At 45.7% G+C, this 15205-nt stretch overlaps 2 protein-coding genes across 2 annotated transcripts; both read right to left on the minus strand.

Moving 5' to 3' along the window:
- Positions 1-539: 539 nt before the first annotated feature.
- On the minus strand, positions 540-7553 carry LOC104842114 (lymphocyte antigen 6E-like). The gene is made up of 3 exons (XM_010584221.1): positions 7367-7553; positions 3433-3552; positions 540-766 (listed from the first exon to the last, which is right to left on the minus strand). The coding sequence occupies exons 1-3, from the start codon at positions 7416-7418 to the stop codon at positions 558-560; spliced, it is 381 nt and encodes a 126-aa protein (XP_010582523.1). The 5' UTR covers positions 7419-7553; the 3' UTR covers positions 540-557.
- A 3462-nt stretch (positions 7554-11015) lies between these two features.
- Positions 11016-14752, minus strand: LOC104842115 (lymphocyte antigen 6E-like). Its single transcript, XM_010584222.1, has 3 exons — positions 14678-14752; positions 12000-12119; positions 11016-11418 (listed from the first exon to the last, which is right to left on the minus strand). The coding sequence occupies exons 1-3, from the start codon at positions 14727-14729 to the stop codon at positions 11210-11212; spliced, it is 381 nt and encodes a 126-aa protein (XP_010582524.1). The 5' UTR covers positions 14730-14752; the 3' UTR covers positions 11016-11209.
- Positions 14753-15205: the final 453 nt, after the last annotated feature.

The following is a 15205-nucleotide window of genomic DNA, read 5'->3' on the forward strand; positions in this document are numbered from 1 at the left end:
AGGAATTGCAATATATTTCAGCATTATTTCAATTCGACTTGCAGACTAACGCCTCCGCTTTTATTGCTGCTAACGTGGATGCATCCAGCTGCTACGCCCGATGTACCATACCACACAGTCACACAATAGAATAAAATAACACTTTATTGTGCCCAGCTTCTGTTTAACAACTATAATATTAAAGGCTTCCTCAGAGCAAAATGATACAGGGCAGAAAATGGTATAAAGGGAAAAATGGCACAAGAGAATGGCAGGGACAAAATGAAGGGAGAAAAATGCATGGAGTTATAAAGGCCAATAGTAGGAGAGATGGTGACTATATGGTGCCCTTCTGCATGTGCAGGGCTCCACATCACGCCTTTCTCTCCCAAACACCATTCTGAGGTAGGGCTGTGCTCTTGCGTATTGCCATCAGAGCACAGAAAGAGCAAAAATATTTGCTGATGGGATGTGACCTTCCAGGTAGGAGAAACAGGGCAGCATTCGCACTGTACAGATGAGGGTTTGATCCCTTGCAGTGCAAGGCCAGGCAGCTCCTTTCCCCCTTCCCAGCCCCTTTAAAAACCCAGGCGGAGGATGCAGGCGAGACTGGCCAAGACACCCAGAGCTATCATAGTGTAGCTGGTTTTCACACTGCTGGCACCGCTGATGTTGCACAGGGAAGTCTCGCAGCAGCTGGTAGCAACCCCGGCTATGCCAATATTCAGGTCTATTGTTGGGCAAAATGCAGAACATTTCTTGTTAATACGCTGGTTACGGTCATTGCCTGAAGTGGGAAAGAGAGAAAACAGGGAGAAAAGTCAAGTTTTTTGTCTTGTATATTTTTTACAGTCTTCAATGACAGACTGGCTGTGCACTATCCCGTGGGGAATACATTGTTCTGTACTTAATGCTGTTGGTTTTCCCTTGGGTTTCATTGCACTGCATCATTATTTGTGTATGTGCGACCTATGGAGATGATCTCCAGGCCTTACAACTCTGCTGTTTTTAGGGCCAGCTGAGTGCAACCTAGGGCAAGAATTCGGAGATCTAATGCATTTGTACGGTGCAAGATTGCAAGACATCATCCTCACCATGCCTTGGGATTGCTCCTTCCACAGGACCTGGCCCTTTCCAATCCCACCACCTCATGAGCATATATTTGAGCTTGGAGATGAGACACGGGGTTTGTGCAGAGAAATCCTCTCTCTTCCAGTATCTCTCTGTGCTAGTTTTGGCTGGCATAGAATTAATATTCTTCACAGTAGCTACTATGGGGCTATGTTTTGAATTTGTGCTGAAAATGTCTTTATCTCAACCGACAAATTTTCTCACTTTTACCCTTCTGATTCTTTCCCCCATCCCACCGGTGGGGAGTGAGCAAGTGGCTGTGTGGGGCTGAGCTGCTGACTGGGGTTAAACCATGACAGTCCTTTTTGATGCCCAACATGGGGCTCAAAGGGTTTGAGATAATGATGGGTTTGCTTGGAATGTGCTAGATCGAATTTATAGCTGTTATTGCTGTTTAGCTTTTAATTGGCAGGCTCCTGTGCTTGCCGTGGGGCTTACTTGCCTTACTGTATATTAGAGTGTAGAGCTCGTTAGTGGCTGCTTTTTGCTTTCACTGCTTGCTATACTGCTTATCATCTTACTCTGCTGTGCCTGGGAACATTTTGATAACAGCAATGGCAATGTGCCTGGGCTGGCAGATGGCCAGGGCATCGCTGCTGTTTCTGTACTGCTGTACCAGTCAGGCTGGAACACCACTGTGAACTCAAGTCGAAGGGACTGTGACCTGTGGAGGAGTCCACGCAGGAGCAGGACACCCTGAAGTGTCTGTGGCCGTGGATAAGCCCGTGCCAGACCAGGTACATCTCAAAGTGTCTGTGGCTGTGGTTACGTCTGTGCCACAGCAGGTATACCTCTGAAAGGATTGTGGCCCAAGGATAAATCCATGCTGGAGAAGGTATACCTTGAAGTATCTGTGGATAAGTCCACTCTGGAACAGGTACACCTGAAAGCAACTGTGGCTGTGGATAAGTCTATGCTGCAGCACGTATACCCCTGGAGAGACTGTGGCTCATAGAAAGGTGGAGCAGGTACTCCCCTAAGGGACTGCAGTCTATAGATAAGCCCAAGCCGGAGCAGGGGAAAGGAGAGGAGTTCATTGCAATGTTAAAACCCATGGTCTGGTCCAAAGGGACCAGGGGTGGAGATTGTAGTGGAAATACCTTTAAACTGTTGTAACCCATGATTTGTGTTGCGTATTTTAGGAATTACTATAGCAGGAACCACCTGAACCAATAGAGGACAAGCCCTACAAGAAGCAGTGCAAATGCAGCAGTGACCCAACCTGAGCCGGCTTTGGTGCCCAATAACTCCACACAACACACCAGCTCTGCTGTCCTGAGTGACCACCATAAGAGATGGAGGGCAAAGTCATGGACTAAATTAACGCAATGGACATTTTGTGGACATTTCTGGACATTTTTTGGACATTTTACAAGGGTGGTTCATAGACTACGGTAATGATATCTGTGTATTACATCAAAGGATGGGAAGGGGAGTGGTGGGTAATGAGGATGCATTGAATAGCACGGGACCTGAGCGTGACATAAATGGTATGGAATAAGGGGTGGAGAATGTGCTGGTTTTGGCTGGGATAGGGTTAATTTTCTTCATAGTAGCTAGTATGGGGCTACATTTTGGATTTGTGCTGAAAACAGTGTTGATAACACAGGGATGTTTTAGTTACTGCTGAGCAGTGCTTACACAGAGTCAAGGGCTTTTCTGCTTCTCATCCCACCCCACCAGTGGGTAGGCTGGGGTTGCATAAGAAGTTGGGAGGGGACACAGCTGGGACAGCTGACGCCAACTGACCTAAGGGATATTCCAGACCATATGACGTCGTGCTCAGCATATGAAGCTGGGGGAAGAAGAAGGAAGCAGGGGATATTCGGAGTGATGGCGTTTGTCTTCCCAAGTAACCATTGTGCATGATGGAGCCCTGCTTTCCTGGAGATGGCTGAACACCTGCCTGCCGATGGGAAGTAGTGAATGAATTCCTTATTTTGCTTGAACGTGCAGCTTTTGCTTTACTTGTTAAACCGTCTTTATCTAAACCCACGAGTTTTGTCACTTTTACTCTTCTGATTCTCTCCCCCATCCCACCAGGGAGGGAGTGAGCGAATGGCTGTGTGGGGCTTAGTTGCCGGCTGGGATTAAACCATGACACTCCCTTTCCTGAGTGTGTTTAATAAGCAGTGCAGTATTGTTACGATATATTGCAACAGAGACAGGCTATGCTGAGTTCCCACCTGCTGCAAGTTGCTCTCTGTGTGCTACAATCATAATTATTTGTTCCATCACAACTCATGGTGGGAGGAGGCTTTGCAGTCAGCCTAACCTGAACCCCATTTTGTCATCAGAGCCTTAGAAAAGCTTCACACTTACCGAGTCCTGTGGTAGAATAGGTTGTGAGACAGTACTTCTCATGGTCAGAGCATGTGGTTGTACTGAGACAATGTAAATTGGAAGTTGCATCTTTACATGTGAAACATGTCAAGGAGAAAGCTGCAAAAGAAGCACACAACACCCATCAATCCCCTCTAGAAATACCCATAGGAGCACAAAACTGGTGGTGCTGGTCCAGGTGGAGGATCTGTCAAGCCCAGTGGCCACAGGCAGACAACCTCCTGGGTCCGTGAAACTTGGCCCCAGCGACTCTCCTGGATGCAAATTACTCTAAGCTCAGATTCCTGACACTGATGTGGTTTGCTCATTTAGTAACCCTCAAAGGATCTTCCTTCTGGATACTTACTTGGGTCTCCCATTTCAACATCTGGCATCCCCAGTGTGCTTTTGGGAAGAGCACCCCAGTCTACCACCGCTTGCAGCATGAAGCTCTTGTGGATTCCTTCCAACCTGGCTTCTCCAAGCCTTGGTTGGTGGCCACTATTTCCTGTATAGAAACAGAACAGTGGATTCCTGTCCACACTCTTTCGCATCCTTTTCAAGTCATCTGAAGAGTCCTGGCCTACACATCTTTTCTCAGAGCACACAGACCGACAGTGAATTACTTTAAAAACCTTTTTTGAATACAAAAAAGGGAGACACAGACCTAAGAGTAACCCCCTCTGGCCATACTAGGCATGAATATTTTACTGCATGCCCCCACAACGTATCTCAAATGAGGGACAAGTGACCTAGATCTGCTTCTCAGCGTTTGCTGGGAAGATGGATCCTAGCATTTGGCTGGTTCATTTTCAGGGCTCTCCTGTGTGGGGAGGCGATCTTGGACCTGTAGAAGACAGGACTCAGCAAACCACCCCCTTGGCTGCAGCAGATTCCTTTTTACAGCCGTCTGTGGGTGATGACTGCCTAACACTACAAAATGTGTACATCTGTAACACTGTGCATCTGCAAAGCGCTGCACTAGTATGAATGAATGGAAACAGCTTGCACTCAAGTAAGCTAAAGCAGTCATTCATAGCAAAGAGATCCTTGGGGAAGGTTTCTCTGCATGATAAGGGGAACTTCCTACTCATCTGTTTATCTGGAGCAAACACTCCAGCAGTAATGTCACCCACCAGGGATTAGACTCATTCTTCTCATTTCCAGGGTATCCCTATCCATGGCCAGTTAATACCCCTCTTATTCTTGTACCAGCGCTGTCCTTTACCTTTGCCTTCCTTGCTCTTCGTCTCCCTTGCTCTTCTCCCTTGCCCAAGCTTCTTTGCCATTGTTACTGCCTTTGCCAGCAATGCCCCAACCTCATTGCTGCCCTTGTTTAACCTTAGACAAGCTCCTCTGGCCCAAACAGGGTCTGTGCTCCTTAACATCGTACTAGCCCAGACCTGGTCTCAGCTCAGACCGTGACCCCAGGTGACCACGATCACTGTATTTCATAGGAAGCCACAAAAATGCCTTTTAGGGCACTATTCATCCTTCCCTGTCTCTGTGGAAACTGTATTCTCTCCCCACACCAGCTAGCAGCCCCTTTTCCCTTTCCATGGCCACCCAGCACTGACCTTCACTTTCTTCTTGTGGTCCATAGTCCTCACAGTTCCTGCTCTCCCTCTGTTGTCTCTCACTGAAGAGCAGCTAGCAGAGGACACAGACACCAGGCGAGTGGGCTCGCGGTGGCTCAGATCCCATCTCCCTCTGTTCCCATGTTCAACACCCTTATTTCAAAAGCCTTAGACCAGGCACCCGGCTCGCTCTGATTTGATACCGAGACTATTGCAATTTGCTTCCTACCTTGGTCATTTCCAACTCCAGAACCTCTCAGCTGTCCTGTGTGGCTCTTGCAGTCAGTATTGTCCTGACACTGCAGGATAATTATTATTATTTTTTTTCTTTCTAATTCTAGGACCCTCCTTTAGACCACCTGCACGCAAAGTGGTGTGGCTTCATTCTTTATTGTGCAAACCCCATACAAGCACGTTTCTGCTCCACCCCACTGGGAGCCACCCTTTCCTCCCAGAATAAGTGTAGACTAGAGCCGAGTCCCCAAAATGGGATTTCCAGACATGTAGCTAATTTTATTCCTTAATTAATGCAGCTTCTTTAATCAAGCCCATTCCAAGAAAAACTTCCTGAATCTATGGAGGAAACAGTGGAGCTTGTTGCATGCCCAAGTCCTGTTTCATCCCAACCTCCCAAAGCTGCCAATTTCAGATCCCAGTTGCCCTGGAACCCTCCTAGCCAGGAGAGGGGGCAAGTACCCTGCAGGGATCGTTTTGCCAACCTCTGTGCTCAAGAGGTTTCTTTCTCACTCACCATCTACTGTAGAGGACTCTGGAGCCGTATGGGCTACTAACCTGGTAACTCAGTTAAGACCCTGAAATCAGGTAAGAAAGACAATTTTGCTCATGCTACGGAAAAAGACGTCTATTTTATTGCATCTGTTGAGATATCTGTTGCAACGAAGGCTGAGTGGGGAAGGGAGCGGTATTTCTTTTGAACTGTGCCCTACTTGGGATGCAAAGCTGGGGTTAAACCAGGCTGCCTTTGGAGGTCTGCTGTCTGCACCCCGCAAGACTTCTGCTCTAATGGAAAAAGAACATTCCTGAAGGAAGATTTTCAGGTGAATAATTCGAACCACCCAGATAAACAACGTACACGTGTAAAGCATTAGCAAGTGCAAATGCCGGCAGATGCAGGATTTACACTGTTAAAATCAGTCAGGTTCAGGATTAATTGGAATAGCAACCAGCCTTCTGGCTAGATTGCACAGAGAAGCGGTGTTGCGTATGTGTTAATTTTCACTGACTCCTTTGGTAAGTTTGCTGTCTCATTACGTGATCTTTTTAAAAAATGCGATTACAGTTGATAAGCTGCAGGAAAGAATCCTTTTATTACCCTCAACTTTCTCAACCCTGTTGAGCACAATGATTTAGCACACGCCAAGTCTGAAGCCTGTGAAGTCCTGCAGTAAGAACATTTACAGCCTCAAATTAAGTGTGAGCCTAAGTGCTCTGCTAGACCTGTACCAGAACAGCCAGTAATTTGCAAGTAAAACCCTACGGCAAAGCCTGAGAAAAATTTAGTTTGCAATAAAGCAAAAGCCCCCCGAGCTGAAGGAATCAACTATTCCCTTGGAATAGTCAGAGAGGGATATTCAGGGCTGCACCCTCTGTTCCTTGCCTGACCCACAGCCCACCTCTGTGCAAACAGGGCATCTCCCAGAAGCACAGGCAGCAGTCCTTGGCAGAGCCCAACCAGGCAAAGTTAAAGTGCAGTTTCCCAGTGCACCTTCCCCAAAAAATCCAGTTATCAGAATGAGAACGGCACCTTGCATCTCCATCCCAGACCTGGGATCAACATCGGCAAAATTTGCACCTCAAAGCAACAAGCTGCAAGAAAGAGATGGGAGCCAGAATTGCATCTTCTTGTGGCACGACCATCTCTCCCAATTTAGGTAATGCTGGTTTGTAATTGAACCAGTAAACAAGTAAGTGAAAAAAAAAATAAATTAAAAAATCAGGCTGTAGTTAGTTACATGTCAAAAATTTTCAGCTTTATTGCACATATTGCTCTCTCCCTGTCAGCTCTGTATATTCCTCAACTAACCCCCCTCTCACAGAGCTGGACCAAGGGCTCTCAGCTGCCTGCACTGAACCACTCCAAGGGTTTGGCTGGGACTGCACGAATCAAATGAGGTGGGTACCTCATCCCCCACTTCAGCTCCTCAGCATCCTTCCAACTTCTGATGGGGATACACATCCTCTGGCTTCTTATCCTGAGGACTGGGATACTGTCTAGAGCCTAATGACCCTTCAGCTTTACCATTCATGCTGCAAAATCCTCTTGTCATCCTGCAATATGAAAGGCGTGCCCCAGCTCTGGGGGTCTCAGTAGTGCAAAGCAATTCTTGGAGACTCACCACTCTCCGTGCACAGGGCTATGACGAGCACGACAAGAAGAGAAGTCTTCATCCTTTATAGGTCTCACAGCCTCCAAAACAAGCAGGACTCACCCAGGGCAGGTTTTATACCTCTGCAGTGTTTGCTTTGATGCTAGGATAATAACTATAGCGTTGCTGTGTCAGATGATGGATGATTGAGAGTAACGTGTCAGCGCTTGTATGTGGAAGTATGCTTTGCTGGAAATCTCAATAAGCATATATTCTCCCCCCACTTCTTCTTTTTCTAGTTGTTTCACAATGCAGCTTGCTCATCTAGTGTTAAGTATGCAACAGTTTCTAATTCTGGATAAGTGGAGGAAAAGCAAATCACAAAAACAAACCAGTGTCCACATGAGAAGAGGAACGTTTTCCTTTCCAGGCCAGCTTGGGTCTCAGAGCAGGCTGCATCCTTAAAGATCGTCTCCTCGCGCACTGTTTTAGTGCATATGGAAATTGATTGAATTTAAAATTGAAATTGGGATTGAAACTTCTATGAAATGTCTCCCAGGATTGTCAATACAGCTAGATCAGAAGAGCAGTATCCTTCCACTGCATTTCATAGGGGACCAGACATAATTTTCTGTGGGCCTTTTTAAGACGGCAGTTCAAAATCATAAATGTTTCTGTTAAAAAATTGGATATTTTGTATGAGGGAAAATGTTATCTTATTAGAAAATAAATTCCAATGGGCAATGAAAATGACCACTTAAATTAAAAAATAGAAATAACACCCACTCCTATCACATTGAACAAGCTGTGACTTTTTTTCACAAAGCACAAAAAATAAATGTCAGGGAGAAAAAAAACAAACCAGTTAAAGCATGGAGAATGAGGGATTGCCTGATCAAGGATCTCAACTCATTAAGTCTTCGGAAAAAAAAAATTGTAGCCAAAAATTATGTGAAATGCCAAATCGGAGTACTCCACTGGATTTCCATACGGTGCTCTTTATTCCTCCTTTTTTATCATGTTTCATCCTATCTCCCTGTATAAAATGAGAATATTTCCCACCTTCTTCTGAGTGCTGTTGCTTTTTCCTCCCACCGTTGTCTTTTTGCCATCTAGTCGTGGGGATGGAGGCACAGTCCCAGAAATGGTCCAGCTGGATCCCTTTCACATGACACTCAGAGCTGCAGGAGCAACCTGCATGCCCCAAGCTTCTGCCAGTGACTCTGCCCCTTGCTGCTCTCCATCTGTTTTATTTCCCTTTTTTCTTCGTCTCAAAGTTGCTCAGATTTCCATCTCCCATTAAATATTTGGGCTTCCAATATGACCCACCTACAGTCATTATCTCACCAAAAAGGCATGCCTAGTTCTTGAGGTGATGTAAGTCTTTCCAACACCTCTAAATTGGACATATAAATATTGTTCATATGGAGACCTGCATGACTAAGGTGAGGAAATTTCTGCTTTCTCAATAGGTAGAGCATGAAACTCAGTGGGAGCAGAGGTGGCAATTAACCAAGAAAGCTCAAAGGAGGGGTGTTGTTTGGCTTCGTAAGACCAATGCCTTTGTAAGACACCAGGCAGGAGGAAAACAGAAGCTGGCACCCTCCATGCCAGGCAGTGCAACCCTCTGTTCTTTGTGAAATATTTTATTTTCCCCAGTTCAGAAGATATTTCATGAGTCTTTATTGGTAAATCAACTTTTATGGCTGACTATTTGAGGTAATAGCAGAAAGGGGGGCTCTAGTCACAAGGCGATGTCATTCTACAGCCTGTACGTTGCGCTGCAGAGACAGCCCACATTCAGATTTATTTCAGCCAACAGCATCCATTAGCAGGTACAGAAATAGCAGCTCAGCCAGGCACTTTTTTTTTTTTCCCCCCTCCCTTGTAGTCTCATCCAAGCAAAAACTAAAATATCTCTTGTCTCCTGCAAGCTGCCGAGATTTTGAGATGGCAAGGCTGTATTTCTTAAAGGAGTTATTACAGGATTTCTGACAGTCGAGATTTTCCATTAGATGGTCCTGCACTCTTCCAACTGGTCCCATATGTCCCCCTGATATTAATGTTATCTTCATCCTTCACCAGTGCCAGGTGAGATAGATTGAAAAGAACCCATGGGGGTAGAAAAGACACAGATGATTAGGACACCAGGGGGACCAAGGCAATGGAGAAGGTAATATCACAGTTTACAAGTATTTGGAAGCTATAAACTTCAAGAAGATTTTGAAAAGAGTAACAGGGGTGGAGGATGGGGTGGAAAGACTTATTTCCCTTGACACAGTTGCTGAGTGGAGAAGGGAGAGTGCTTTGCTCATCTTGTTCTAAACCTGGTTGAAATAGTCATGTGAGAAGGGCAAACGATTCCTTTATCTTGGTGAAAATGCGTAGTTGTCATGAAACAAAAGCTGAAATTTAAAAGGAACTGTGAAACTCAGATGTTTTCACTAATTGTGGATTTTCAAGTTGGCCAAAAGCTTTGAGAATCATTTCAGAAATTATTGTGATTAACATATAGGAAAAGCGATGGGAAAAGTGGTTAAAAAGAAGGGCAAAAAACCAAATGCTACAACACTACCATTCTTCAGTTAGCCCATCTCATATTTAAATAAATGCCAGAACACCCTCCTTGCTCAGAAATTACATTTTTATAGGATGACTAAACCTAATCCCATCTTCACAGCCTTCAGCCAGCGCTGCAGTTTCTTCCCGTTGTACAGAAACACGTGCACTTTGCAGCCTTTCTTGAGCCCTGGTGGAGCAGCACTCCCCTCAAATTCATTTGGGCTGCAAATGTCAGGGCTTTTTTCTAGGTACTGCTTTTATACAAGCCCTCCTGAAATGCAGCACTGCACTTATAAATTGCTCAGCTGGGACTTACGCACCCTCCACCTCCAAAAGTGCATGTATTTTTGCCCATCTTAGCTATAGTTCTGCTCCTCCGAGAGCTGAAGGAGATCTCCACCCCATCTCCTCCATCCTCAAACGTGGAAATGGAGCAGCGACAGAGGAAAGGGAAGGATCAGACACCCGTTGCCTTTGCCAGGCTCTTTCTGCCCATTTTGTCATGAGCCATCGCTCAGACAGCAGCACCTTCTCCAAGCAGGCATGGAGGTCCCCTTTCCATCAGGACAGATTCCAGCAGTACCATCCTCATCTTGGACATCTTCAGCATCTTGGTGTGGGCCCTTTACCTATTTTAAAAGCTGAAACCATCCACCCTGCAGAGATCACATGAGAACTTTGCAGCACAGCCAGGGGCACCACAAATACCTGGCAAACCCCCAGTCATGTGCATTAGCAGTTACAAGACAATTCTTGCTGTTGCTTGCAATGAGAACAACACAAACATCTTTGGCCTTTCCAGATTGACACCTTCATTCGTTAGGACTGAGTGATCAGGCAGAACATCTGGCTCTGTGGAGTGTCTGTCTTGAGCTGCGGGATGCAACTGAGTCAATTGGGAAAGGCAGCCAGCAGAAGATTCTCAGGTGCTAAAAAGAGGAGGAATTCAATGTGAAGTAGAGATTCAGACTACAGCCCTTTCTGGCAGAGCTGTTTTCTCAGGCTGATCTTAGTGTGGATATAGCAAACACACTCTAGAATAACATAAATCTTTATTTTGTCTGACAATTGTCACACACATGCTATCAAAAGAGCTTTCCCAGGGAAAATCAGTACAAAACAACAAATGATACAGGGGAAAAGATAGGAGCTACACTGCCATGCCATTTTGTGGATGGGGTCTGAAACAGTGTCTTGGAAAAAATCGGGGTAGCATAGACACTGTTGGAGACACTTGACAGAGGGTGTTGGTTTCTCAGCTGGGGAATACCTTGTAGGTTCTTGGGTTGTCACATCTTCTCCCACCCCTCATCACAATCCTGCCCTGATGACACAGATCAAACTGGCCACAATTCCCAGGAACATCACAGCGTAGCTGATTTTTATGCTGTTGGCACCACTGAAGTTGCACAGGGAGGTGCTACAGCATTTGGTGGAATAAGCCGCCATACCGAAGTCCACGTTCGTCTCAGGACAGTCTACGGAACATTTCTTGGTGATGCGGTGTCCTATGTCCTTGCCTGGATGGAGAATAGACAAGAAAGGAGAGCTGTGATTTAAGATTCTCCTGCAAGAGCTGACCAGAGGACGGTAGGAGGAGGTATATTGCACTATGCTTAATTTGCAATGCAGCGATAACAGCCATCAGTGGATTTGATGAGTGCTGGGTGAGGGTCCACATGATCTGTATCAAATGCATGACACTAGAAAGTCCTTGGTAGAAACCCACACCATGTTTCATGTAGGACAGCAAAAAACCACTGCCAATGCATTTTCGGTTTCTAAAACCACATTACTTACATCCAACCCCTTTCCGCCTTCCATCAGGAAGTGTGTGTGTATGAGCTCTCAGATGAAGAAACAGGGTCTGCTCATGAAAATCTGTGTGCTCCAGCCAGCCCTCCCACAAAGTGGTGAGGAACATACCCCAGGTGGTGGATCACAGAGCACCACTGAGGGATTCACACACGTTATGTGTTGTGATCCTTAAACCTCAGTTCTTTCCGACAAGACCAACTACTGCCCTAAAAAAACTCTTGCTCATTAGTGTCTCTGGAGGAAAAAAAAAAAAAAAAAGCCTTGACATGTTGCTGGTACTCACCAAACCCAGCAGAGCTGTATGTGGTTAGACAGTATTTCTCATGGTCTTCACACTTATAGGTTTTAAGACAGTTCCAGTTGGAGTGTTCATTGTCGCATGTGTAGCAAAACAGCGAGGAAGCTGAAAAGAGCGCACATGACACATATTAGTAGTTTCCAGCAATGCCCTCCTGGGAAGAAAGTGTCAAAAGCCATGTCCGCTCTTGGAAAATACAAGGTGACAAGTATGTTACAAACAAGTTTTCATGACAAGTGAAATTAGGATTTCATTTTGATTAATGAAGCTGCAAAAGCAAACAAACAGAACAAACCAAGTTTTCTTTCTTTACTTCAGATTTTTGGTGATTAAACCTGAAAACACATTTTTTTTTCAACCTGAGCAGCACTCTGAGGTGACCTTTCTTTCTCCCCAAGGTCCGCATTGGCTCGCTTGACAGCCAACCTGCAAAAAAAGAGCTCACGCCCTGCCCAGCGGGGTCTGATATAGCTCTGGCAAGCAGAGGATGAACTGGCACTGTTCTCAGGTAAGAGCTTAGTTTTAGTATTTTCAGATTGCATCTGCAAAACACTGTACAGACCTGAATTAATTAAAGCCTATGACACCCCTGTGAGCTAAATTACTGAGCACAGAGCCCCATTAAAGGGAGTTCCCTGGGAGAGGTTGCTCTGGACAATAGAAAGATTATTTCTACCGGGGCCTGGAACAACATGTTCTCAGTGATATTATTAGCAGGGCTGAGCCAGGTCTATTACAAAGCCTGAATGAGGTAGGATATGTATTTCTGACAAAACTGAAGTAAATTGAGTAAAATTCCAGGCTGGCCATCTGGCCATACTAGAAACACCAGCACGTGTCAACTCATTCCCTGGAGGTCGATTCACAACTGGTGGAAACTGTTTCCCTCCTGTTCAGAGTCCCATTAAATGCTCCTCATGTCTGAGCAGGGGTGACAGAGGCAGTTAAGCTGCTCTCGGGACAGCCTGTTCCATCGTCACCAGTGGTGAAGAGCTCTTGGGTGAAGGTGACCAAGTTGCAAACCAGGGAGGGTCCTCCGTTAGGCTGAAATTTCCCTGTTTCAGTTCCTCCCGGCTTTCTCAGCCCAGGAAGGCTCGTATTTCTGCACAGAATAGCCCCCTTCAATTGAATTTGAACCTGGTTTTAACAAAGAAACTCCTCCCAGGGACTCTCCAAAGCCCAGCTGCTGTTGTTTCAAATTCATCTCTGAAGCTGAACCTGGCCCATGAGGCTTGGTTAGACAATTCCAGAAGCAGTTTAAAAAGAGAATTAAAAGCCATTTTAGGGCCTAACTACCCCAGATAGGAGAAGAAAAGGCTCCCCTCTGTGATGTGGGGAGCTCAGATGCCTTGGGTAAGGCTGTGGAGCCAGCTCTGGTTGCCTCAGCATGACTGACGGTCTTGCTCTGAAACCTACCCAGATGCTCTTTTTTAGTGCCAGGTGCTGTGAGAGCAGGGGTTCTCCATAACAACAAATAAAATCATCCTTCCTGCATCCTGGTTTTAACTTCTCTTTAAGTGACTATTCAGCACTCGCCGGTTCTCCATCACTTGGGTAAATTAAGCCTCTCACCTCTCCTCTGGAGGTCCCCCAACTCGAGCTGTGGGCTAATGTCCCTTTGCAGACCATGCCAGAGCAATCCCAGACGCGCTGCCCAGCAAGCGTTATTGCATTTTACAGACCCCGTAGCACTCTCTGATCTGCTTTTCTGCCAAATCTCACAAAGTTGTTCAAGCCACTTCCTGCTGCAGATGGAGCCGAGACCCCAGCGTGTGAGTGAAAGCAACTGAAATGCACTCGTATTCACTGACTGTTGCAAGGAAAATCCCTCTCAGTCAGGAAACAATAACAGCTTAAACCATTACAGCTGTTATAAAGCCTTGCCTGCGTCTGGCCTCCACCCTCCATTAGCTCTAGTTTTGTGAATGCAGCCAGAAATCGCCTTAACGGTGCAAAAAGCCTTGCAGTGCTCCTCGGGATAGCAAATACATGCACAGAGCCAATGTTTCTCAACGAGGTATTTCTACACAATTATCTAGTTAGAGCTGCACTTCCTTTTGAAAGAGGATGAGCACAGAGCATTGTGGATCCCATTACAAACATCCTCACTCCCAGACACTTACTTAAAAAAGCTCTTCAAACCTATAAGCAAAGAGCTCTTAGGCTTTCAAATATCTGCTAGCAACCTAGTTTCTTAATTGTAATGTTATTGTGGGAAATAAAGTGAAACGCTGGCAGAGGATGCGGTGTCAATACCAGCTATATTACCTTTATCAACAACTCTTCAATTTTCATTCAGGAACAAAAATAAAATCAAAGACAAAATTTTGAGCCCAGCTTGATTCTTGTTAGCATTTTTCAGTTCACATGCCTATCTTCAGATGTGAGTGGTCGAAGCTTGATACTTGAGAGTGTGAGAAACCAGAGCGGTGAGCTCGTTTTCTTTGGGTTATGGGTACCTCAGCAGAACTCACCCAGAAGCTAAGACTCAACCACACTAAATATTGCTTGACGCAGCTGATGCCAAAGAAAAACTGCACTACCAAGACTTCACCAATTGCAATAAAATCTACCAAACTGTCTTGTCCCTGAGTTATCTCTAATTTCCCTGCTGGTATTTTCATCCTCTCCATCTGGTGCTTTCAGCCTCCAAAGCTCCTTACCTTGCTCGGCACACAGGACTACCGCCAGCAGGGCAATCAGAAAAGCCTTCATGGTTGTTGTACCCTCAGAGCCTGAACAATGTGGGATGGTGCACTACGGTAAGGTTTTATACTGGGACCGCGTTTACTTTGACTTCCTTTGATTACAGTAATTTGAGGTTTGGGGAGTGACAGCACATAAGATGTGATCAGTGATGGGTGTGTTTGTGCGTAGGAACCTATTACAAGGCTCCAGGTAGCAATTTTTTTTTTACATATCATTCAGATCCAATCTTTTTTTCCAAGGCCTACTCCTGCTGACCATGTCTGCATTGCTAATTTGGGGAACAATTTATCTGATTCAAACATGGGAGTCCCTCCTTACTCTGTTGGGCTGAACCACGAAACCTGGAGCAAAGCAGAGGCAGCCGCGCCAGGCTGGGGTGGCTCATCGCTTGCAAGATAGTAGGTGTCACCTGGCATCCTCCATCCTTTCTCTCTGCCATGGATATGAGAGCTTCACATCTGTGGGAAGTGGGAGAGGAGGCA

Source organism: Haliaeetus leucocephalus, unplaced genomic scaffold (genome assembly GCF_000737465.1).
Source record: "Haliaeetus leucocephalus isolate CR32 unplaced genomic scaffold, Haliaeetus_leucocephalus-4.0 Scaffold953, whole genome shotgun sequence".
Classification (NCBI taxonomy): Eukaryota; Metazoa; Chordata; class Aves; order Accipitriformes; family Accipitridae; genus Haliaeetus; species Haliaeetus leucocephalus.